We start from the raw sequence: 23,724 nt of genomic DNA, 5'->3' as shown, positions 1-23,724 counted from the left end.
AATACTAAATTTATGACAGCCGGAACACAAGGTAGTATCAAAAGATTAATAGTACTGTGACATATCCAACAGAAATAAATACCTCTTGACTAACAAAAGCATTAAAGCAGTCAAATTAAGACAAGTTAAAACAAATAAAGGTAAAAGCCAGCTTACTTTTTACACCTTCCACAGCTGTACATGTTATCACCTGCAAATATCAGGGAGAAGAAAACCAGCCATTATTCTCTAAATCCGAATTGTTTCAAGCACATACATTTGATATATAAAGGTTGCATGTGAATTTATCTCAGGTTGCATTCAATATTTAACAGTCGTGAGAGTGTTGACATGGCAACTAAATAGAAGGGTTCTTAGGTTTTATGCTTTCAACTATGAAGCAGTACAGTGTAATCTCAAGAGACTATGCTATATAATTTAAAAGGGAAATAATTTACTGACTCCAAATTAAGGTTATGAGAATGAATATTAATATAGTAGTTTTTGACGTTTTTATGATACCATTTCATTAAACCAGATTCAGATTTACTTGACATTTTTAATGCAGCTTTCATGGGCATTTTTTGCCTCAAATATGCAGCTGAGTGAGAAGCTTACCTTTTTGAAATGAATGATCCCATAAGAGCAAGGAACAACTGAATTACAGTCTAGCACGTGGCCTTTGCTTAATTGCACGAAGCTAAGAAGATATTAATCATCTTACTGAGATAAGAGGGGGGAAAAAAAAAAATCAAAAGAAACATGTTCATGTAATTAACCTCTTACCCTTGAGCTCATCTCTGGCGAAAAAGGCAGCAAGACAATCTTGTAAGGTTACAACTGGACCCCAAAACCAGCTAGGAACACATGAGACAACAAACCTGAAACATCATTGACAGAAAAGAAAGAAAACCAACAAATGTTCTGCCAGAAGAGCAGAAACTGGAATTTCAAAATAGATAAATAAAAAACCCAAGGTAAATATTATTTACCTTTTGAAATATTCCATAAAAAAAGCTATCCATCCCTGGGGGGCATACGCTTCTCCACATGACCCTGCCTTGACTAGAGATGTCTGATGACTTGCAGAATGAAGTTTAGCAAGATCTTCCTTACCGGGAATAGGCAAGGACAGATCCTGAAAGGTCTCCAGGGTTACAGACAGCTAAAGAAGAAAACAAATGAAACAAAATACAGTTAAGCTTGAAGAGAAACAGCAATTAAATTGAATTCTGTAAAGTCCACCAGTAAATACCAGGTCACTGTAGAATTGAAAATTCCACTAAATAGCAAATTAATTATAAATAAGGAGACGCAAGAATTAGTTTTCTAAAAAAAGAGTAGGAAAAATAACATTTTAGAGTGAACTTGCACATTGTTATCACTGAAACTTTTTAAAAAGCCATTATTAATCATTTGTCTTCCTACTAGTCATACAAAGCACTATGATTTTTGCCTTGGGCTCCTGTTACACTGGCTTGTTTCAGAAAGCTTCAGACCATTGTTTGGACAGTATTTTATTTCAACATTATCTTGACCTGATGTAACTGGACCCGCTGCAAAAGAGACCCAGCTGTGCATTTTCTTTCTCCCATGCTGGATTTAGTGATCACTTAGTCACAGAGTAAACATCAAGCAAACTTTAAAAATTCTTACTTGTTTTTTGAACTTGCTCACCAGATTACCCTGAGGCCTCTGTATTCTTAGACCTAAAACAAGGATGCAGTAAGGGCATGCAACTGCATTATGGTTAGGCTTAAACCTTATGTTGAGAAACTTGTTCCCAATGCAAAGATTTGGATATCCAATATTTGATACTATTGCTTTGAAACTGAAGTTGCTCACTAGACATACTGCTGCTTTGAAACTAAAGTGGTCCACTAGATATGTCTGTCTAGTGTCCAACTGACTTCTTGTAAACGATCACATATGCTGTTCTAAGTAATTCTATAAGCAACTAGTACAGAAAAAAAATCAACTGTTCCTATGTTGCACCATATCTTGCAGTAGACAACAACTTCAGAAAACAGTGAATGATTCATATCACCTGTAAGTGTCTTTACTTGGATTTTTTGAAAGACATGAATTTTCTTAGCCTCAATCTATCTGGCAAGACTGTTATAGCAGTATGATTAGACTACCATCTTTTACTATTCTTTGTAGCATGCACTTGAGAACTTATGACAGCAGCAGGTATGCATTAGGATATTCAGAACATTACTAAAAATTAATCATACCTAAGTGAAGTTGAAAAGCAAGCCTCTTTCTCCACCCTTGCTGTAAACTAATTCTCTAAATGTTATTTTTCAGCTCTGAGTAAATATCCAGCTCAATGAATGCAAGCTCATCTAAACACAAAGTGCTAGTAGTAGCTGCTATTACTGTTTGAATAGGCAAGTATGAAACAACCTAACCTTTTGAGGAAACCTGCCACAAAAGAATAAAGTTACCAGAGAATGACTGTATTTGTATTGACAAAAAAAAACCCCAAACCATATTAAAAGATAGAACTTCCCCTCCTTACTCACCCGATCACAAGTCAAGCACTGTACTGAGCTTATTATAGTCCCATCAAATATATCAGAGATAACACTCCTGTACTTCTTGCGCTTCTTCCTTTTTGGTGATGATACAGTTGAAACTATAAAATGACAAAAATAAAATGCTGAAAGTAAATCAACATACAATGGATTCTGATTTCCATCAACTTTGCGTAATGTAATTGGAGATTACACATATTTACAATTAAATTATAAGCCAAGCCCTGTTTTCTATTTACTAAGTATTTATTAGAAATTACACAACTAGATTTCTGCTAGTACTCGGCAATTCATGTAGGTTCCTCAAGCAGTTTAGGGAGGACAAACACCAGAAAATTTTGCCTCTGTTTAAGTAAAACTCAAACTGCCAGTCTTGACATTTACAGCCTACTGCTACAAGATTCATCTTGGCAGGAATCCCTCAAGCTATAAACTTAAAAAGGCACGTTCCATCTGACATTTAATTTCATTACATTTAAGAAAACATCTTTCCAGGAAGTTTTAACCATTTTGGGCTGAAGAGCTCATACACAAGCTTACTGTATCACAACACTGATGACAGTGGGTTGAAGTAGACTAAATGTACTATTAGACTCCAGCCTAACAGCAGCTTATTAAAAAAAAATAAAATAACTCCAAGCCAATAACATGCACTCCCCACCTAAATCCACTACTAATTAAGTAAACACACCAGAGCAGTCTCTTGGGCTGTACTGATTACTGGAATTGCAGGCTAAAATGAAGACCACAAAACCTCTTCTGGAGTCAGTATATTACCCAAGAGACCACTCAAAAATCTTGTAGGAGTCAAAGGCAAACTCTGCCAAAATGCTGCCAGCCAGTAACAAGATAGGTAGTGAAACATGGAAATAATTACAGTGAGAAGGAAAGTGAAATACTCTAATAATCTTTCACATAGAACACAACCCACCAAGGCTCCTCCGTACATAAAGAGTTTGCCCATAAGTAAGTACTCTTGCCCCTTTACTGTCCTGCAGTATTACATATTGTCTCTTCATCATACCATACCTAGAAAGATTCAAAAGTATGTCCAGCAGAAAGAACGGCTGATAGAAGTAATCTGAAAAACCCTCAGATCAGACATATTTTATTTATCATCGACACAAACTGCCTTATAGAGTCTGTTGCCCAGAATTCTCTAAGGCTCCTTTCAATCAGTTATTTTGACACTAAACTGCTTTAAGATGGTTCTAAAGTCTTTATTTATCGGTGATGTGGAGGATGTGCTGTATTTAACCACACTAACAAACAGCAGGAAGAAGTGGAAGACGCTGACAAGCAGAGGCATCTTAGAATTATGGCACCCAACAGACACCATGTGCTTTCAGCAAGGTGGAAATGGAAGAGAAGGGAATAGGTGTGTTGTAATTATGTATTAGCCCCCAGACACAAGTCTTAGCACACTAGGGCATTCCCCTAGCATTATGGGGAATTAAAAAAAAAAAAAACCAACTTATGAGCTTGCAAATGGCTGCCTAGTCAGTTCTACTGCATACATATCTGTTCCCTCAATACTCAATAAGGATGACCAAGAGTTAAATTATTAGGGAGTGACAAAAATCAGTAGTCTAGACTGGAAGAGACATTTGGATATCATTTGGTACGGTCTCTGTTCAAGGCAGCTCTAGCTGAACTTTGGAATATCCATCTCCAAGAACCTTGGGGCACCTCTGGGCTCCCACCTCTCTTCCAGTATTCATACAACCACTCATTGGAAAGATCTTTTTTCCCTTCCACCTAACAGAAATTTTCCTTTCTGCAACTTGCTTCCATTTCTATTTGCTGCATGGCTTCAAGAAAAGTCTGGCTCTGCCTTCTCTATAACCACCCATAATTCTTATGACAGCAGTTCCCCTTTAGCCTTTCCTTCTCCAGGCTGAACAAACGCAGCTCTCTCAGACTCTCAGTGTACATGACAGGCTCCAGACACAGAATCACAGAATCACTAGGTTGGAAAGGACCTTTAAGATCATCAAGTCCAACCATTAATCCAGTGCCACCATGTCCCCTAAACCATGTCCTGAAGCGCCACATCCACACGTTTTTTGAACACTTCCAGAGATGGCGACTCCACCGCCTCCCTGGGCAGCCTGTTCCAATGCCTGACCACCCTCTCAGTGAAGAAATTTTTCCTAATATCCAATCTAAACCTCCCCTGGCGCAACTTGAGGCCATTTCCTCTTGTCCTATCACTAGTTACTTGGGAGAAGAGACCAACACCCTCGTCGCCACAACCCCCTTTCAGGTAGTTGTAGAGAGCGATAAGGTCTCCCCTCAGCCTCCTCTTCTCCAGACTAAACAACCCCAGTTCCCTCAGCCGCTCCTCATAAGACTTGTGCTCCAGACCCCTCACCATCTTCGTTGCCCTTCTCTGGACACGCTCCAGCACCTCAACATCCTTCTTGTAGTGAGGGGCCCAAAACTGAACACAGGATTCAAGGTGCGGCCTCACCAGTGCCGAGTACAGGGGCACAATCACTTCCCTACTCCTGCTGGCCACACGATTTCTGATACAGGCCAGGACGCTGTTGGCCTTCTTGGCCACCTGGGCACACTGCCGGCTCATGTTCAGCCGGCTGTCAACCAGCACCCCCAGGTCCCTTTCCGCTGGGCTGCTCTCCAGCCACTCCTCCCCAAGCCTGTAGCGTTGCATGGGGTTGTTGTGGCCAAAGTGCAGGACCCTGCACTTGGCCTTATTAAACCTCATACAGTTGGCCTCTGCCCATCGATCCAGCCTGTCCAGATCTCTCTGCAGAGCCCTCCTACCCTCCAGCAGATCAACACTCCCACCCAACTTGGTGTCATCTGCAAACTTACTGAGGGAGCACTCAATTCCCTCATCCAGATCATCAATAAAGATATTGAATAAGACCAGCCCCAGAACCGAGCCCTGAGGAACACCGCTTGTGACCGGCCGCCAGCCGGATTTAACGCTGTTCACCACAACTCTCTGGGCTCGGCCATCCAGCCAGTTCCTCACCCAGCAAAGAGTAAACCCGTCTAAGCCACGAGCCGCCAGTTTCTCCAGGAGAATGCTGTGGGAGACGCTGTCAAAGGCTTTACTAAAGTCCAGGTAGACAACGTCCACAGTCTTTCCCTCATCCACTAGGCGGGTCACCTGGTCATAGAAAGAGATCAGGTTGGTCAAGCAGGATCTGCCTTTCATGAACCCATGCTGGCTGGGCCTGAGCCCTTGGCTGTCCTGCAGATGCCCTGGGAGCACTCTCAAGACCAACCGCTCCATAATCTTCCCTGGTACAGAGGTCAGGCTGACAGGCCTGTAGTTCCCAGGATCCTCCTTCCAGCCTTTCTTGTAGATGGGCGTCACATTGGCAAGCCTCCAGTCTTCTGGGACCTCCCCTGTTAACCAGGACTGCTGATAAATGATGGAGAGTGGCTTGGCAAGCTCCTCCGCCAGCTCTCTCAGTACCCTCGGGTGGATAAGTATTTGACACCTAGTACCTCTTCTGATAGACTCACTTCAGTTTGTCTAAAACCTTCCTGTAATGGTGAAGCCAAAACTGGAGAGACTAGTACAGATGCAGTGTCAAAACTGCTGAACAAATGAACCACGGAGGTCCATGATTTAAGTCCATTAAATCACTGTCATTCAACATCAATGCTAAAGCATTAAAAGGATAACATGAACATTTTCAGAACTTATCCTGGACAGCCTGTTGAATGAAAGAGGATCACAATGTTAAAGTTGTGGGATTTTTTTGGTTTGGTTTAATGCTAGCCTTAAAACCATGTTCCGAAAGACAAGCTTTTATTAAAATAACCTACTGTTAGACAAATAAGGGTAAAAAAAAAAAAAAAGTTCCTTGTGCCCTAAAGCTGCACTGTCTTGTATCTAAAGGCAGTAAAAGTCTAAGCATTCTGGATGCTCATAAACACATCATACTGTGGACAGTGCCAAAAGAAATACTCTACACAGCAGAGAAAGCAGCTAGCATTCACAAGTCTATCTACAGTATAGATACACATGGCTACTGAAACCTTAACAGACTAAAATGTTCACTTACTGAACTTCCGCTGAAGAACCAACGTGCTTGTTCTCTGAAAAGCATTACTTTTCTGGGGGTAGTAATTTCTCCCACATTTCCCCTCTCTCCAAACCAGTGTAATTGAGAAAGTTGTCTAAAAATATTATTCGATCCTCCCAATGCAGAGGCAAATAGTATTCATGCCTCAAAAGAATCAGAATTTTATAGAAGTAAAGAGAGTCTTACCAAATGTCCAGCTTATATAACGCTCCCTCTCCCCACTAGGGATAGGGCATAAAAAACCCCAAAGAACAACACTGCATTGCTATGCATGACACACGAAATAACAAAATGAAAACTAATACAGAGCAACTCTGTACCAGGAGGGACAAAATAAAGGGTCTATACCTTTTTTGTGGACTGGTGCCAGTGAAGAGCTCGATGAGAATGATTTTGGAGGACTGTTTGACAAGCGTGTGTTCATCCCTTCATTTGATGATGGGGTTTGGACTGCAGATATATCATTCATGTGGACATCACTGATGTACTCTGCAATTAATATTTGCATTATTTTATAAATTCTGCAAAAAAAATTTACTGCAGAATGAACAGTCACAATGGTCATGTAATTGATTTAACTACACTGTCAGGTCACTGGACATTTAGGAATGAAGCACCGTTTCAATTCACATACCTTTTAAGAACAAAACCAAAAAAGCGCACTCTCCTGGGTTATCTCAAACCTTACCCAGTACAAATGTCTAGCTTTTCAAGGGAATTCAAAATGAATTCAGAACACCTAAACTGAAAAAAATAAATGAAGAAGGTGCATTGTTTACAAGTAAATCCACCTACCCTACTTGACCTATACACTCTCTACCGTATTCTACAACTCATTTTCACTCACACAGATATTCTGGCTAAGAATTTGACTATTTCAATTGCACATGAGTAATGTATTACCTGAGAATCTGCTGTGTATCTGTACTTTGACAGTTCCTTGATTATTTAAAAATTCAGTGGTCTCTGAAGCAATGTTTGTGAAGACTTTTTCAAAGTCTTCCATAGAATTTGCTCGTTTAAGCTTGTTGCTTGATATTTTTTCTTTCTGGCAATCTTTGGATGTAACTGAGTTATCATCATCCTGAATTAACATGGTTGTCTCTGCAGGATCCTCTAAGACAGGTTTGAAAATAGCATCACTTTCTGTTTTATCACAGGTACCACAGGATTCACAGGGCTGAAAGCCTACATCTGACTGGCTCTTGTCTTCTTCCATACTCTCTTCAACACTCATACGCTGGGCATCTTCCAGTTCTACAACTGGTTCTTTAAGTTCTTCATGAAGCAAATCCATTAGACAACGCAAAAATTCTTGTGCATCCTAGGATTTTAAACAAGTTTTACAAGTTTACAATCCATTATATTTGGAAGATAATAGAGTCATATCAGGAAAAGGTACATACAACTAAAACGAAAGCTACAGCTGGCTATTAAAAAAGAATAAAGTAAATTCCTCTATCCCAGGTCTAATGTTCAAAAGAAATTTCATTTCCACACCACATACTTGTTTCCTGCATCCATTTCTTCCATGTCACCAGTAATCTTATCATACAAGTTTCCTCCAAAACACTTCAACTCTCAAAAATCTTATTTCAAAAACTAACAAAAATACTGCCATAGCTTACACGAATGATAAATGTAACTCAAGCAACTACCAACAGTGTGGTCGGACTCCAGCTCTGCTAGTAATGGAATGTTTTATGGACAATTTTTTAAAACCTTCTGCAGCATCTTCAGCAAAGCAACCAGAACCTTGCTTTCACTGGGCACGGAAGTACTTTTTAATAAAATATTATGATGTACTTAGCCCGTCTTTCCAATTGCATCACACTGTCAACAAGATTTTAATTCTTCTTCTCAAGCCTGGACAAGATTCCTCAACTATCAGTGTTTCCACAAAGAGCTGTCAAGTATTACTACAAGTCTAATCCGTGTTTGGAAATATCTTAAAAGCCACCAAATTTCAACAATCCATGCAGCAGCTTGCTTCCTGGCAATAGAGAATATCTAATAAAGCAAGCATGGGAGAAAACAATAGCCTGCTCTTGGCAACTACTACTGCTTCTATTTTCTTCTATTTTCCTTTTTGTATTTTGGTTGTTCATAATAATTTTTGCTGCTTAACATTCCCATCCATCACAGCAATTACTTATTAAGCTCACAACTGCTGACTACAAAACATTCTTTTTCTTAAAAAATACAACTATCAGATTTGAGGTTTGGATTTGGGTAATGAAAAAAAATCTAATATGTCTATTTGCTGGTAATCCTTTTACAAAAAAAAAAGACAACTCAAACCTTGAGACAGACACACATTAACTGATAAACATTCTTCATTGAGCAAGAATTCCTTTTTCTCCCTGAATATTGGCCGTGGCTGCCCAACTTGCAAGACTGGGCAATAGGATAGTGTTGGTCATAAAAGACCTGCTTTGTTTTAATTGTTGCCATGAAACCTGCTAAACATACAACTGAAGTGTGATCCAGGCAGAACCTAAACCGGTTCTCATTAAGTGTTGCTCTGCATGGAAAAAGACATTCTCATCAGTGTTCAAAGCTGCGAGAACCAACTTTCCATACAGTTTCTTTTCGGTTATCAAGATTGATTTTATACTTTTCCAGAAATTCATGTGGTGCTTAAGAAATTCATGAGTAAATTAAAAAACATTGAAATTACTATTTAAACATTTACTTTACAGCTACATGCAGCATTTGAAGATTGAAACATGTGTTCTAATTCTCCACTCCACAAATATGAAACATACTAACTGAAACAGCAAAATTCCTTTGAATAACATCAGATTCCTGGAAGATATTAGTAAGCTTTTCTAATGACAGGGTTTAAATTTTTCCTCTAGTCCAAGAGCTTTTAATAAAGTACTGCAAACTGTGTTAATGTAGCATGATACTTTATGAAGGATCAACTGAAGAGTGCCTTTACTATATAATAATCCATGCCTATTTAACAAGTTACCAATTTACAGTTCCCACAATATTCCTTACGAAACACACAGCAATGGTGTTTTTTTTCCAAAGATACTAAATGAAAACTGGATACTATATATTTAATTTTTAAAAAAACATAACTGGTAGATGAATATAAAAAAATCTACTATATTCTTTTTTACTTTTGCAGACCTTTATTTTGTTTTCTGGGATTGCTTAAATATAAGCAGCATTACTTCACTCAGTGGAAAAGTTTTAGACACGTATTATTTTAATTTTCCTGAAAAAAGGGAAACGGAGTTATTCTCAGAAGCTGAAGGCCTTTCAAGAATTTGATATAAACAAACACAAAATGCTCCTTAACTGTTGATCAATTCAGTTTCAGATGATCTACATTTGAAGCATATAAACTGAAGTTTATGTTGCATTTGCTTTAAATAAATACAGGAAGCATAGTATCTTAAGCATTAAATTTAAAAATAAGAGATAACTTTATGTCTTAGTCAGGTTTAAAAGACATCAGAAAGTTTCACCTGTTGAGAGTAGCCTCTAAACATTGGATTAACAGCTTTAATTCCTTGAAATAAACCAGTAGGAACAACAGAACCAGGCCTAAAGAAAAAAAAAAGTTTTAAATATGTAAATGTACATAAAAAAGCAAGTATCGAAGTAGAATTTTCTATCTTTACTGGGTTCACAATTTTACCTACAACTGAACTATAACACGTCTAATACCAATAATATTAATCTTACCCAAACATAGTATTAGTATTGAATTATTAATTATGCAATTTTTAAAAAATCTGTCATCCAACAGATATAGAGACTGCATCAGGCCTTTTATGCCAAGATTCTTGCCAGATTACCAGATGACAAATCAGACATACTCTTGGCACTATGAACAATTACTGTTTCTGTAGCTTTGTAGTTACATTTTCTTAAGTATTTTCTTAGGCAGAGTTAACAGAAATTCCATACAAGGAAATAAGGGAAATTGATAAAACATTGACACAGAATGAAGGACACAGAGAAGATAAAGTATTTAAAGATTTTATAGGTATTTATGGCAGATATAAACTTATTTTTAAAAGTATAATGCTACTTTGTATAGTGTTTATCATCTCTTTCTTGTCAGGTCTTCCTTACTACAATTTATATCAATTATTTGTCCTGTTTTTGGTAGATATGGAAAAGAACACGGTATAAGGATTGTTTAAATCTTGAAAGTTAGTCTTTCCTTCTTTAATTTATAAGAGTAATACTGTGATACACAAAAAATAAAAATTAGAAACCTAGAACAGATGAATGTATCCTTCATGATTCTGGAATTCATTTATAATCATTTCATCACCAAAATGATGCCATACCTGCTTTTGTGCCAAAGTTCCGTCATCAGCTTGAGATAACTTTTACAAATTGCCGGTTTCTTATCTGTTCGGGCTAAGCCTCCACAGTCAAGAAAAAAGTGTGTCAAAGGTGGGCTGATTAAAAAGGAGAAAATGGAGGGTTTTTTTCAGGTTGTTTCAGGTTGTTAAAATGCAAGAGGAAAACCACATTTCATACAAGATTATTAAAAAAAATAAGAGTAATACTATTATGTAATCTAACAACTTCATTTCCTACATTCTTAAATGCTGCAACCAAACTTTTCCTAGTAGGACAACTTCAGCAGTACAGCAACGCTGCTCCTCAAATGTATTCTGACATTTGTTAAAGGACCAGAATTGTCTAATGGGATTCAAATTCAAGGCAATTCCTGCTAGCCATCACAAGTACACACGTACCACTACAGCAACAATCACCATAAACCTATACATAAATAGCATCAGAAATTTTCTTTTATCTAGAATCCAATAGTGTCACATGATATTTGTAGGTAAACAATTTATACTTAAATGATTATTTATATGTTTACTACCTCACAGATTCTCTCTCTTCTCTCCGTTCAGCCCCCTTTTGAAGTCACAATCCCTCATACATATTGGACCTGTTTTTATCCATGAAAGGAGATATGCCAGCATACTTGCAAAATTTGGCATTTCTCAACATAGTAATTTCCTCATGATTAGATGCCTTGTCCACTTTACCTTCTAGACAGATTTGCCTCAGTTCTCCTCTCCCTCAACAGAGGGTCTCAGGGAAGTCTACTTCGCCCTATATCCCATCTTGGACTGCAGCCAAAAGCAGATGCATACAGTAAGCACGTATGATATATGCTAAAGTACTGTCCCCACCTAACCATTTCTAGTGCAAGAAACTAGATTATCTGTTCAGCTTTTGTAGATTTCTCCTTCATGATCTTGTCTGGTATCCCTGTGGGGTAAGAAGATTTTGCATTCTAGCTGTTCCTAGGATGATTTAGCATACAACAACCCAGATGCACTGTTTGTAAGCACTGAATTTGGACCTTTTGATCTTAATATGTCTCTCTTTTTTAATTAGGGCTTATTCTTATGCATTTCCTTTGATTTCTTCTGTAGCAGAAAAAAAACCAACCTACAAATTTAATAGCTTTTATCAGATTTTCTTCTAGTTTTTAGAACTGCATATATTTTTATTTAGAGAGTGAGGAATTAGAATGAAACAGGGAAAAAACTGAGTATATACCACAATACTTTTTTTTTCTCCTATCAGTGACACAATTGTTTACAGTATATAAGATTGAGATTTAACAAATACACATCTTCCATGGTAGTGCACCCCTTCAAAATCCTTAAGTCCTTCTTGAGAAAATGCATGTGTAAGCAAATACAAAACTACATTTACAACCATTTTCCTTACCAGTTGGAAAGAGCTTGTAAAGCTGCATTCATGTAACAAGTGTTTCCAATATTTTTTAATCCTGTTAGACCTGAAAAACAGAGTGAATATTCAGCAAGTCTGTTAATCCAACAGAAGACATATTAAAGAAAATACTTCCTAGAAAATATGTACTAATTAAAATACTCATGTAACACTTCTGATGCCAATTATAATTTGGAGATGTAACTAAAAGAAACATAGGGCTCCTAAAGGAATACTAATTTAACTAGACATAGTAATTAAGTGCTTTGATCTTGGCTGACTAAAACACTTTAGACAAGTAGATTGTATTTCAGTTTACTAATTTTTTTGACGTTTTATGACAGCTGCAGATTGTAATTTAAAATGTTTGTCAATATTTAAATTTTACTTGAACTTCATGATTTACCTGTTCAGTTAAGTTGTTGTTATGCTGTGAGTGTAAACATCAGTCATATTACCAAAAGCTTCTCAAGGAAGATTTCATTTTTCTGTCTTGAGTTCATGCTAGTAGTCAGATTATGCTAAACATTCAAAACCTACCCTGCATGTGATTATCCCAGAATCAGAATTATGATTACTTACGATCAGTCTTTTTTCTGTGCCAATTATATGCCCTTATTTTTATACATAGACTGCTCAGTTTAGACTTCCCCACAGAATTTATTTCCAAGCCCAGATTTTTTACTTTCTTTACTGATACCCACACATTCCACACACATAAAAGTGGCAATTAACATATATTTTTCCAGTGATTATGGAGCCATGAAAAATGCTCTCTAAATATTTGAGGAGAGGCAATTTAAGCAAGTCATAATTATCATATGATCTCACTTTTTAAAAATTAATCTGAAACACCTACTATTCATAGCTACTAAAGTGTTAAATTAATGAAGTAATTTCAAAATAAAATTGCTTTTGTGTGAGAAAAGAATAACATTTATAAGCAAAGAATCAGTAAGAATGGAAAACTTAAAACATTCAGCAATCAACACCATCGGCTCTATGCAATCCTTGAAGTATAAGAACTACCCCAAACATTTTAATCTGTTGCAAAAAATAAAGCTTACTAATAAAAACCTTTTAAATCTAAAAAAAAATTTGGTTACTTCAGTTGAATTTTCTAATGCACAGGACTTCATTTTTAAGTTTTAAAAGGTTCTTCAATCTGTCTGAATGGAAATATAGTCCTGCTTCCCACATCTGAACCTGCATTCTGGCCTTCCAATTTCTGCTACAAAAAGTATGGTTATTCTTACTGAAACTGGAAACTAAGAACAGTCATAGTTTTTGTTTATTTTTTAATTAGTTTTTTTTAACAGCAGATGACATATCAGGAAGGTATCAGTTTCCCAGCCTGCAGTGTTGCAAGTAAAGTTTTTGAATAACTTTTTTTCTTGCGAAGATATATTCTAACGTTTACTTCACCAAAAGCATTTCAAAAGAAATTGTAAGAACAATTGTAACAACAAAGGTAAGATGGAGCTAAAGAATTGTTTTTTTCTTTCAATTTGAGAAATGTATTAACACAGTCATATCAATGTTACTGAGAACTTTAATGAAATTCTGCTTGTATTTTACTTCTATACAAGTTACATTCCCAAAAGAAGATACACAAATACATACATTGGTAGGAGAAACTAACTGGGAATAAAAAACATGGTTTTATGATTTAAGGGCAGATGGCATATTAGTGGGATGGTGACAGATCCAGAAAGACTGTGCCAGACAACAGAAGGGGCAAAGTAGGTTTTTTTGGCCAATGCCAGCAGACTTCAGAGAGGGAAAGTTGGGGATAGGTGAGAAATGAGATCCATAAATTAGAATAACTCTTTCATCATCACTAATTGAAAGCAAACTGCTTTGACATATGCATTGGCATCTCAAAAACAATAGCTTAACAATCTGCTGGTCAGATTTTTCTAAGAAAATGGTAGTTAGAAATATTTTCTTTACTAAAAAATACCCTTTTTTACATGATCAATACCAATTTGAGACTTGTAAGAAATAATAATTATTATGTTCTCTTACAAAATGAGAAATTAAGGCTTCACTGTTTGGGGTTTCATCAACTCTTATTTTCATCTTTATAATAGTTTAATATTAGGGTGAGGTAACCCTTTACACCAGAAAGTTTGGCAGTGCATGAAATCCATTACTGAAAAGCAGAAAACAAAAAACCAAAAACCCATACTGGGATACTACAGGCTCAGAAAAGGGTTACCCAAAATGCAAGAAAGCACTCCAATCAGAAACCTCTTAGGACAGGTTAAAACATTAGAACAGATTTTATAAAAAACTATTTTTACCGGAGTGGCTAGAACACTAGCTACACTAAACATTACTCCAACGTGCTTTCTTATTTTTGTTGCTGCTTGCATTGGGTGCACTACATTTATCACTGCAGCCTCTGCTCTGAAGGTAAGTAAAGACTCCTGCAATAAAGGTGAAACTAAAATTAAAGATCTTAGTTGGAGCAGAATAGAAAACAGTCCTACTTAGAATAAAACTAAGCTAGAGAACAGACTTGGAGACATACATGTGCAATAAAGGGCAATAAAGTGATGGATTTTGCTTTTATTACCTCTAGTCTTTAATTCATCTTCTTCCACTTCTATATCTAAGTCATCAAATACAGCTGCTAATGGAATCTTCAATGTGGAATTACTAGGTATTTTAAAATCCTTATAAGGAAAAAAAGAAAAAAGTATATTTACCTGTATTTATCAATTTTCCAAATAATTAAGCTTACATGTAATTTCACCAACAAATCTAGGAACCGAAAGTTATATGAATGCATCTTGAAATCTCACTGCACATAAAGTGAGAATAATAGGATTCCACAGCTACCCTGATAAAGCCTACTAAAAAAACCCCATATTTTTGTTTCCAGATTAGCAGTGACAACATTGCATGATTTGATGACGACAGCTGAAGAATCAAAACAGCAAGTTACAGTATTCCTTTCCCTTAGATAACAAACAGTAAGCCAGCACTGAAAAGCTAACACAGTAGTCAAATAAAAATTAGTGTAGATGTTTTTGATATGCCACCAGATGGCTCACTACATTTAACAAAGACAAACTAAACTGTTGGAAGCAAAATGTACAAATAGAGAAAACAAGTATTAGACTGGCCAGCATTTATTGCATGACAAGCTCTTTTTGTGAGCATATAAATAGAAATTCTAAACAAAGCATTTGACAGACTTTGTAAGTTCTACTGATTTTTCTGTGTATTATAACCTGTTGTAATCTTCCAATGAAATGGATAAGTACAATAGAACAGACATTCAGAAGCCTGAACCCAGCTTTATATCAAGTCACCAGAATTTCTAGACAACAGACGTTTAAAAAAAAAAAATTCCAATGGTACTATACCAGTTGAGCTGCTGGCATTTTATGAGAAAATGATCAGATTACATTAATATTAAATACTAAACTTTGAAGTGAAAATATTAAATGATATTTCCTCTCTACATACAATGAACAACTGCCATCTTTCTGTCCAACCTGTGCATCATGGTATCTCTTCCATAGTTCTATGCCTCAAACAAAACCGTTTTAGAAATACCGTACTTGTGTCAGTTTTAACTGAGTTACCTGTCATTTTTATACAAGTATGTTAAATATGCAGTAAAGAAATAACAACTTTTTTCAGATACATGCATTATGCCAATCAATTACACTTAAGAAATCACAGCATAACATTCTCCAAGACAACACTTATCTAGAAAAAATATTATCAGAGTGAACAGTACTGATGCTGGTAAAGACTCATGTAACCAGAAGATAACAACAAACCAAACCTAAACAAACCTTGTTGAAATTGCAGAAGAACAAGACAAGCAAACAGCATATTTCAAAATTCTCTGTGTAACATCTGCTTTGCTCGTTTTTTTCCTCTGACTTGTCTCCAGTACTAGCTAGTGCTTTATTCATTACCTTACTCTTTAGATCCTATGTTAATTCTTAATAAACATGGCATGAGGAACAGCTAAGCACTTCTATAAAGCCTTGTATTTAATGTCATAATCATATAAAAACACTACAATCTTAAGCCTCTGTTTTACTCGACTAATGTCAGCTTTGCAGATACTGACCATATTTTCCACAGCAATCTAACACAGTACATTTGTCATTCTACACCAATATTACACACATATATAGAATATACATAAGTTACTACTGCCTTCGTCGTAAATTCTTGCATAGTAGTTAAATTCTTACCTATTCAGGAGTGTTTGTGTGTATACCACTCCACTGGAAAAAATGTTCCCCACACATACACATACACAAAAATCAAACCTTTTGAGTCATTTATCAAAACTGAAAACTAGACATGTTTAAACCTCAGAAACCAAGGTATAGGAATCTCTTTAAGTGTCTGATATTACTAGCTGAATGAGGTTAACAATTATCATATATTTCTCTAAAAGTACTGTGCTTGTATGAATGAATTTGTATCTTAGGCAAGTATCCATAAACACATACTAAGGCATTCTGCTGCTCCCTGTAAATTAGCCAGTAATTACTGTAATGAGTTTTGTAAACAACATTTTCAAGAGCTGACAGAATGGGGAAGCACAGGTGAACTACTTCAATCTTGTAACCTTAAATTTAACCCTGCGATTTTTCTGTACCTTATAGTTTATTGTAGATTACAAACAATTAGACAGTAAGATGAAAAAAGCATTCTTAGGAAGCATGCAATATACAGAGACAGAACACAGAAGCTGGGCACTGTCTTTTTAAAGAAATTTTATAAAATTAGAGAGAAATTAATGGAAAGTTCAGCCACAAGAGAGGAGGAAAAGTCAGTCTCACTTGAGAGAAGACACAATGTTTCTGCAAAGCTACCGCTGCTTTTGTTTCATTAGGTCAAAAAATACCTGCACGCTATTTTCTTGTGCTTGGTGAGACAGTCTTGCATTTGGTAGTGGAGAATGAGATCCTAATTTTCTATCCAGGAATACTTCCTTACTACAGGCATAACACCAAACACGGAGTGTAGTAAGGTTGACAGTTAGACAGTGTTTTGTCTCCTAAAATAGAACAAAAATCAAAACTGTGATTCAGAAATTTGGAATAATACTGATAAATGCAAGCTAGAATAGAAGTATTAAAACTCTAGAACTTTCAACAAAGAAACAAATATATGTGTTAGAATATTTAAAAACAGCAATTCAATTACTGAATTTCTAGCACAAACTATCCAACACTCATTTTCAGTACAAGTCAGTCAAAGTAGCAACAAGGTACAATCAGAATCTAGGCCATTGTCATATCTGACATGCCTTGGTGTAATTACAACAGTAAGAAGAAAGCCTATTGTCAGAAGTGTTAAAATTCACAACAACCAATTTTCCAGGAATGTCTGCTATTGGTCATAAAGGCAGCCGCCGCCTCTACAGTAAGGGCAGTGTTTATTCCTACCAGTTTGCTGTAGGAAATTCCAAGCTATTTAACAGTCAATCAGAAGAGTAATGTAAGATTTTAAGTTCAGTTAGAGGTGTTCACATCAAAACAAACATTCTAGATTCAATTAGTTCTTTTGTTAACAGCTTCATACTGTGAAGCAGTATAAAAATTTGACAGATGGAGAATATTTTTACTATTCTAATCTTCATCTTTCTTTTAAAACCTCTTTGCTTACTGTAAGATTGTGTACACAGTTGCTATCATCCTCTAAGTATTTCCACCAATCCTTCCTGTATTTCTTCCCTGTATGTTGGCACCAGACAGGTTTATAGACAATGAGGAATTTACTAGAAATTGTGAAAATACTACAACTGCCGCATCCTGTCCAAGTTCCTCCTCCTCTCATTTAACAAGCCTTGTACAAGAACAATGTTTTTAATATAAACTGTGGGCTACAATTTCTTTAAGTAGCCTCCCCCCCCAAACATCAGAAACATCAGATTATGTAAATATCTCAGCCAATTTTAATCATGAGAATATACTTAATTCTGCAGCTTCAGCTGCATAAATAATTACAAGTCTCCAGACCAACAGCTTATTAAATTTCTTGAAGTGGACACAATGAACATGATTATTTGCAGTACAGGGAGCCTTGCTGGTGGAAACTGGAGTAAGCAGAAATAAACTGATTTATATCAACATTGTTTCTCTCATTTTAGCGAGTTTATTGAGATTTTTACTGGCAAAAAAAAATACAGAAGAGGGCTTACTATCCAGAAATTAAAATTAAGTAACAAGAAAATCAAGACAAGGATGTCACTGACAGCAAGCAACCTATCCATTCCCTATCTCTTACCTGTCAAGTACATAACATTGAAAAAACAGAATGTAAAGCAGGAATAAACTACTGTAGAAAGCCAAGAGGTATAAAACAGTAGGCAAGAAATTCAGGAACCATCTGTTCCCTAACTGCACTGCAAAAGCAGCTCGTTTATGTATCTATAGTAAAGGCTTTAGAACTGTGATTCAGCTTAAATAGCTGGCAAAAAAGAAAAAGTATTTGTATAGATTTATATTAACGAACTATTGATTTGTATAAATACGCACTCCTTTCAAGGTCCTGCTTCAAAAAAAAAAAAGTCAGGAGTGGTGATAAAATATAGTCATAAAGCATACTTCTAAGACCCTGGTATATACTATGCGCTCATTTTAATAGTCACTGGGGTTTTTTTTAGTATTTTTAAGGATCAAAAATTGCTCAGTGCTTAGACGTCTTTTCCGACAAACTGTAAATTGGTGGCAAGAATTTCATTTAATCAGAAAGTCACAAATTCTGAAATGACGTTAGTAAAACTGCCATTCCTCTCTCCCCAGCATATTTGTTAAGAAACTTGCATGTGTGTGCACAGAACAGACAGTGAGTTTAAGACCCAAACACATGCACCCAAGCTGTCCAACCTTGCCAGAAATTGGCATGCTGAGGAACATAGTGCACACACTCCACTGCTCCTACCAAGCTGGATCCAAAAATCAGGACATAGCAGGAAAGGATATGCTCAGCTCAGTCTACAGGTTCTTTATCTGTGGCCACTGGGAGGGAGCATAATGCAGAAACAAAGCACCTCTTTCTGGTAATTTATACTTCCTATCTTACACCTGCTCAGCTCTCATCTTCATTAATCCAACCTCCCTCCTCTTATCCATCAGGCAGCCACAATCCTAAAAAGTTAGACAGAAGTAGCGAAGTACTACATATAAGCTGAAGTACTCAAGAAATCTTTTGTCCACGCAGCTTCCAAATCATCAGTAATTGTTGTTCCTTTTTTTTAATTTTCACCATGTTCTTTTAAGGAACACAATAATGTCAGAATTACATAAATAATTATGCAGCTGCATGAAGACTGTGAACGCACATACTGCTAAATTAGGAAGACCTGCTTCTATAGTTGAAAAATAATCATAGCTAATCAAACTTCCAAAGAGTTATGCAAACACAGGTTACTGACTTCACTAAAATGAGTAAAAAAAGTTCAAGTAAGCTCAACACTGCTTCAAGTAACTGTTCTACTAGCAAATACACATACCTGGGAATGGGTGGTACTGTGATCAACATGGGATTCACCACAGCCAACATATGTACATCTGTTCTGTTGGGCAAGATATAAAGAAGTATACAGAATTAAAAAGTGGTGTCAAACAGGTTTACAGAATAGTAATATAGTGCCAGTCCCTTTAAAATTCACTCAAATTTCAAACTTGCAGATTCCTACACAAACGAAGAGACATGCACAGTAAGTGTTAAAATAAATATCACCTGAAGCAAATAAGAATGCTGCAAGATTAACTCAACTCTCACTGGTGGGCAGCATTAGACATTTAACGTGTTTGGAATATAATTTTTTGGCAATTTGGACGTATTTATTTAGATTAAGGTCAATATGTATTTTTTATAATTCATTATCTGATAGATATTGTTACAGAAAATATGAAGTTAGCCCAGTGCCTAAAACACTGAATTGCAACAGCCTCGGAACATGACACATTTATACAAAAATGCCCCTATCTGCAGTGCCTGTTTATCAGAATATTACTTCACAATTAATTAGTTTTTTCACCTTTAAATATCCATATAGTGCTGGTAACTCTTAAGTACTTACTACATTCTAGTTATAACATGCAAAATAATTGTGGATTTTAATTGTGCTAATTGCAAAACATATTTTCCTGAGTTGAGAGAGGAATCTTGCAGCTGCCACTCTTCAAGCAATTTGCATTAATTCCTCATTTGCATGAGTCAAGACAATCTCATAAGAGGGTACAGCACATTATCTGTATAACTCCCTAAGCATGTTAATTTATACAGTCAAATAGCAGCAGAACACAGTCAATTTTCTATATTAAATAATCACAGATATTTGTTAAGTTACAGGTAGTTAACATGCTGGTATCTCACCATGTTTTTCTACTGAAAAAGGTGAAGGCAAGATGCCAATTCATCCAAGAGGAGATACATCACAGCATGACACTAAGCGTCTTACTGCAATTACAAAACTCTCCTATGGAAATGTTGGTATGAAATTGAGTTTTTCAGTAAAAGTTTAAGAGCTCTAAGTAAGAAATAAAAAACACATTTTAAGCTTCACAGCATTTCCCCACCTGCCAGGCTGATGCATCCCTGAACACTTCTTCCTACTCCCAAGACGGTTTTTACATGTAATTAAACTTCAAGACATCTAACAAAAAGACATTAAATACTGTTTCTTTTCCCCATCATTTCTACCGCTTATTGACAGAGGGAGCAAAATAATCTGATCTCTTAACTGTTACAATAGTCCACTTAAACGGAAACTAATGAAGTTGGCGTCACAGCCTAGATATCTTCCTGACAGAACTTGGACAAAAGTTGCCATGAAATGAAGTCAAGCCTACGGAGCGAAATTTCAATCTCTGGAAACAGCTGTACGTCTGAAGAATTCATGAGACATTTTAAAAACTAAAGTAGCTACATACTTTCCTGTTGGTATCATAGATCAATCAGAAGCAACTTTTTCAGAGACTTTTTTTTAAAATTCACTGAAAATTACATTTTTTGTAGACAGCAAGAAGAGCAAGGCATATTTAAGAAAGAATTATATACAGGGTAAAGACTGTACAAAATTCGTACAAAGTTTGAAGAATGTTTGTACAACCTTCTACAAGTTTCAAAATAAGTTTTTTCTTTGTTTGGCTTAATAATAAAGAAGCCAGAGTATGTATTTTTATGCTGTAAAAAGTCAGCATTTACTGCTAGATGTTATTACTACAAATGCGAAGAGACGCTTATAAAAAGTAAATTATTTCAGGAATAATATATTATTTTTCAGATTTACAGACCTGGGGAAAAGATTTAAAAAAATATCTTAAGAGCTAAAAAATATCATAACTCAAGAAGAAACCTTAATATGCCTGCTTCTTATCCAAAAAATCTCATTTACAACACAGTACCTGATAGACGGTAAATAACTTTAAAAATAGAAAACTGCACAAGAGGGTTTGCTTTTAAATAATAACTTAAAGAAACTAATTTAAAGAACTTCATTATAGTTGTTCCTTAAAAAAAATACTACCAACTTTATCTACAGATTACTAGAGAAGGACCCTACCATGGAACAACAGAACAACTTACCTCTAGGCATGCCCAAAGGTTGGGTCCTCTGACTTTACAGTCCTGACAAGTGCCCTATTAAAGTTAAACACACAAGTAAAATATTATTTCACTCACTTTCACCAGTAAACAACTTCGAGACAAAACAAGAGAAAACACTGTAAAGCTCCATATTAGCTGCATATATTTAAGACAAAAAAAAAAGGATGTGTTGATAACCAACCCAATTTTTTTCTTGCTTCACATGATCTTAACAGCAGCATAGTTTTCTAGTAAATCCTTGGATTTCTCTCTGAGTTTTCATCTTAAACCAAAAATTATTCTTCTAAATAAAGCATAAGCACATATCATATCACATTATTATAAAAACCCTCAAAATTGGCATTTTCTATAAATTTAACATAAAAAGAAATGAAAGTGATAGAACTGGTAATAATTGCACATTCCTATTTGCAGACTGTCAACACTACCTGCAAAGGTTTACAAAAAAAGATGCAACACTAGAGAAATAAGATAACACTCAGCAGCAAACTAACTGTTACACTTTTCAGATAAAGACATTTAGCACCACAGGGAGAAAAGATTTGGCTTTTCATCACTTCCCAGCTACTAAAATGGGTTACAAGATCTTTCTTTGTTCCATTTATTAATACTAAATGGAAACCAAGAGTTCAGGTAGGGGCAGTTTCTCAAATTGTGGCTCTGCCATCAAAAAGTGAGTTGTTAACCAAGAAAAGCTTAAGCATAAATTTTTTTGTTCCAGTTTCTACCTGAAGTCAAGTCACTTACACTATATTACATTAACATTCCAAATAACTAACTGCTACAATGGCAGTGTCGGAAAATAAATTTCAGCTTGGTGTTATGCTAACTCTTTTAACTAATGTGTACATTAAAATGTCACTTGCCTTGGAAAACACTGCTGGGAAAGGTACTCTTTAAGTGTTAACTACTGAAAAATAGTTTTTCAGTTTTATCAAGCCCATAATTTTTCCTGTACACTTTTTAAACCTTACTCTTCCAGTACAGGAGATCTTACCCATAAGCAACACCTAAATGTGTCTTATAACTAATAATACATGACAAGATATGTAGCTAAAAGAAGTGACCAGAGTTAACCGTGATAGGAAGAAAGTAAGCTGCTAGAACTCACATGAGATTTCTGTATCAATTCCTCTTTTGTTATCTCACCAACCGATTCCAAGTGTGGGCAGTTGCTGCCAGGCGATGACATTTCAGAAGCTGTATTTTCTGAGATCCTGTAGCCGGGATTTTCAGGACCAGGGAATCACTTGACAACAGAAGTAAGAGTAAGTAAAACCCAATTCCTTACAGTAGGCAGCAATATTAGATTTTTAATATGCAACATATACATAACTTCTTTCTTTTAAAAGAATGTGTCTTCTTAAAGTAAGTATAAATAAGCAAACTTTATTAACAGTAAGATAATCTAATAGTTCAAATTCAACACAGCTGACTTCTAAAACAAAATCCTCTGACTTTTAGGGCATAAACTAACAGAACCCTGGATGGAGCAGAGCTGGTTTGGATTAATTAACTTCCTGGCCTCTTCCATGGCACCCCAATGATATAAAAATTACAGTTTTCAAGCCTACCTAGAATTACTGGTGGCTTTGACAGTATATTCTGGAAAGGGATCTTATGCTACACTGCTGAAGTGTGCTGAAGCTTTGAAGGCTAAAATGCAGGAGCACATGACTTGCTTGTCAAAGGAGAAGGAAACTTTATCTTGGTTTTATTTATTTACAAAGTGTCCTGGTTTCAGCTAGGGTAGAGTTAATTTTCTTCATAGAAGCTAGCATGAGGCTATGTTTTGGATTTGG

The 23,724-nt window shown here is 35.9% G+C and overlaps 1 protein-coding gene across 5 annotated transcripts in view; it reads right to left on the bottom strand.

Moving 5' to 3' along the window:
- USP33 (ubiquitin specific peptidase 33) overlaps positions 1–23,114 on the bottom strand; it is a gene marked incomplete at both ends in the record, with an annotated part of 37,307 nt that extends 14,193 nt beyond the window's left edge. For 3 of the 5 annotated variants that reach the window (XM_082003208.1, XM_082003210.1, XM_082003211.1), the window contains 14 exons: positions 157–190; positions 766–836; positions 972–1,144; positions 2,508–2,620; positions 6,935–7,075; positions 7,490–7,910; positions 10,069–10,147; positions 10,903–11,016; positions 12,317–12,386; positions 14,901–15,000; positions 17,208–17,360; positions 19,821–19,883; positions 21,902–21,955; positions 23,034–23,114. In XM_082003208.1, the coding sequence (XP_081859334.1) occupies positions 157–190; positions 766–836; positions 972–1,144; positions 2,508–2,620; positions 6,935–7,075; positions 7,490–7,910; positions 10,069–10,147; positions 10,903–11,016; positions 12,317–12,386; positions 14,901–15,000; positions 17,208–17,360; positions 19,821–19,883; positions 21,902–21,955; positions 23,034–23,114 (1,667 nt within the window). Of the gene's footprint in view, positions 1–156; positions 191–765; positions 861–971; positions 1,145–2,507; positions 2,621–6,934; positions 7,076–7,489; positions 7,911–10,068; positions 10,148–10,902; positions 11,017–12,316; positions 12,387–14,900; positions 15,001–17,207; positions 17,361–19,820; positions 19,884–21,901; positions 21,956–23,033 lie in introns of all 5 variants that reach the window. The other 2 variants (XM_082003207.1, XM_082003209.1) reach the window with 1 other exon arrangement.
- Between the last annotated feature and the right edge of the window lie 610 nt (positions 23,115–23,724).

Source organism: Phaethon aethereus (assembly GCF_964289735.1).
Source record: "Phaethon aethereus genome assembly, chromosome: 8".
Lineage (NCBI taxonomy): Eukaryota > Metazoa > Chordata > Aves > Phaethontiformes > Phaethontidae > Phaethon > Phaethon aethereus.
Note: the sequence above shows the minus strand (reverse complement) of the source record. Positions and strands in the feature narration are given on the sequence as shown.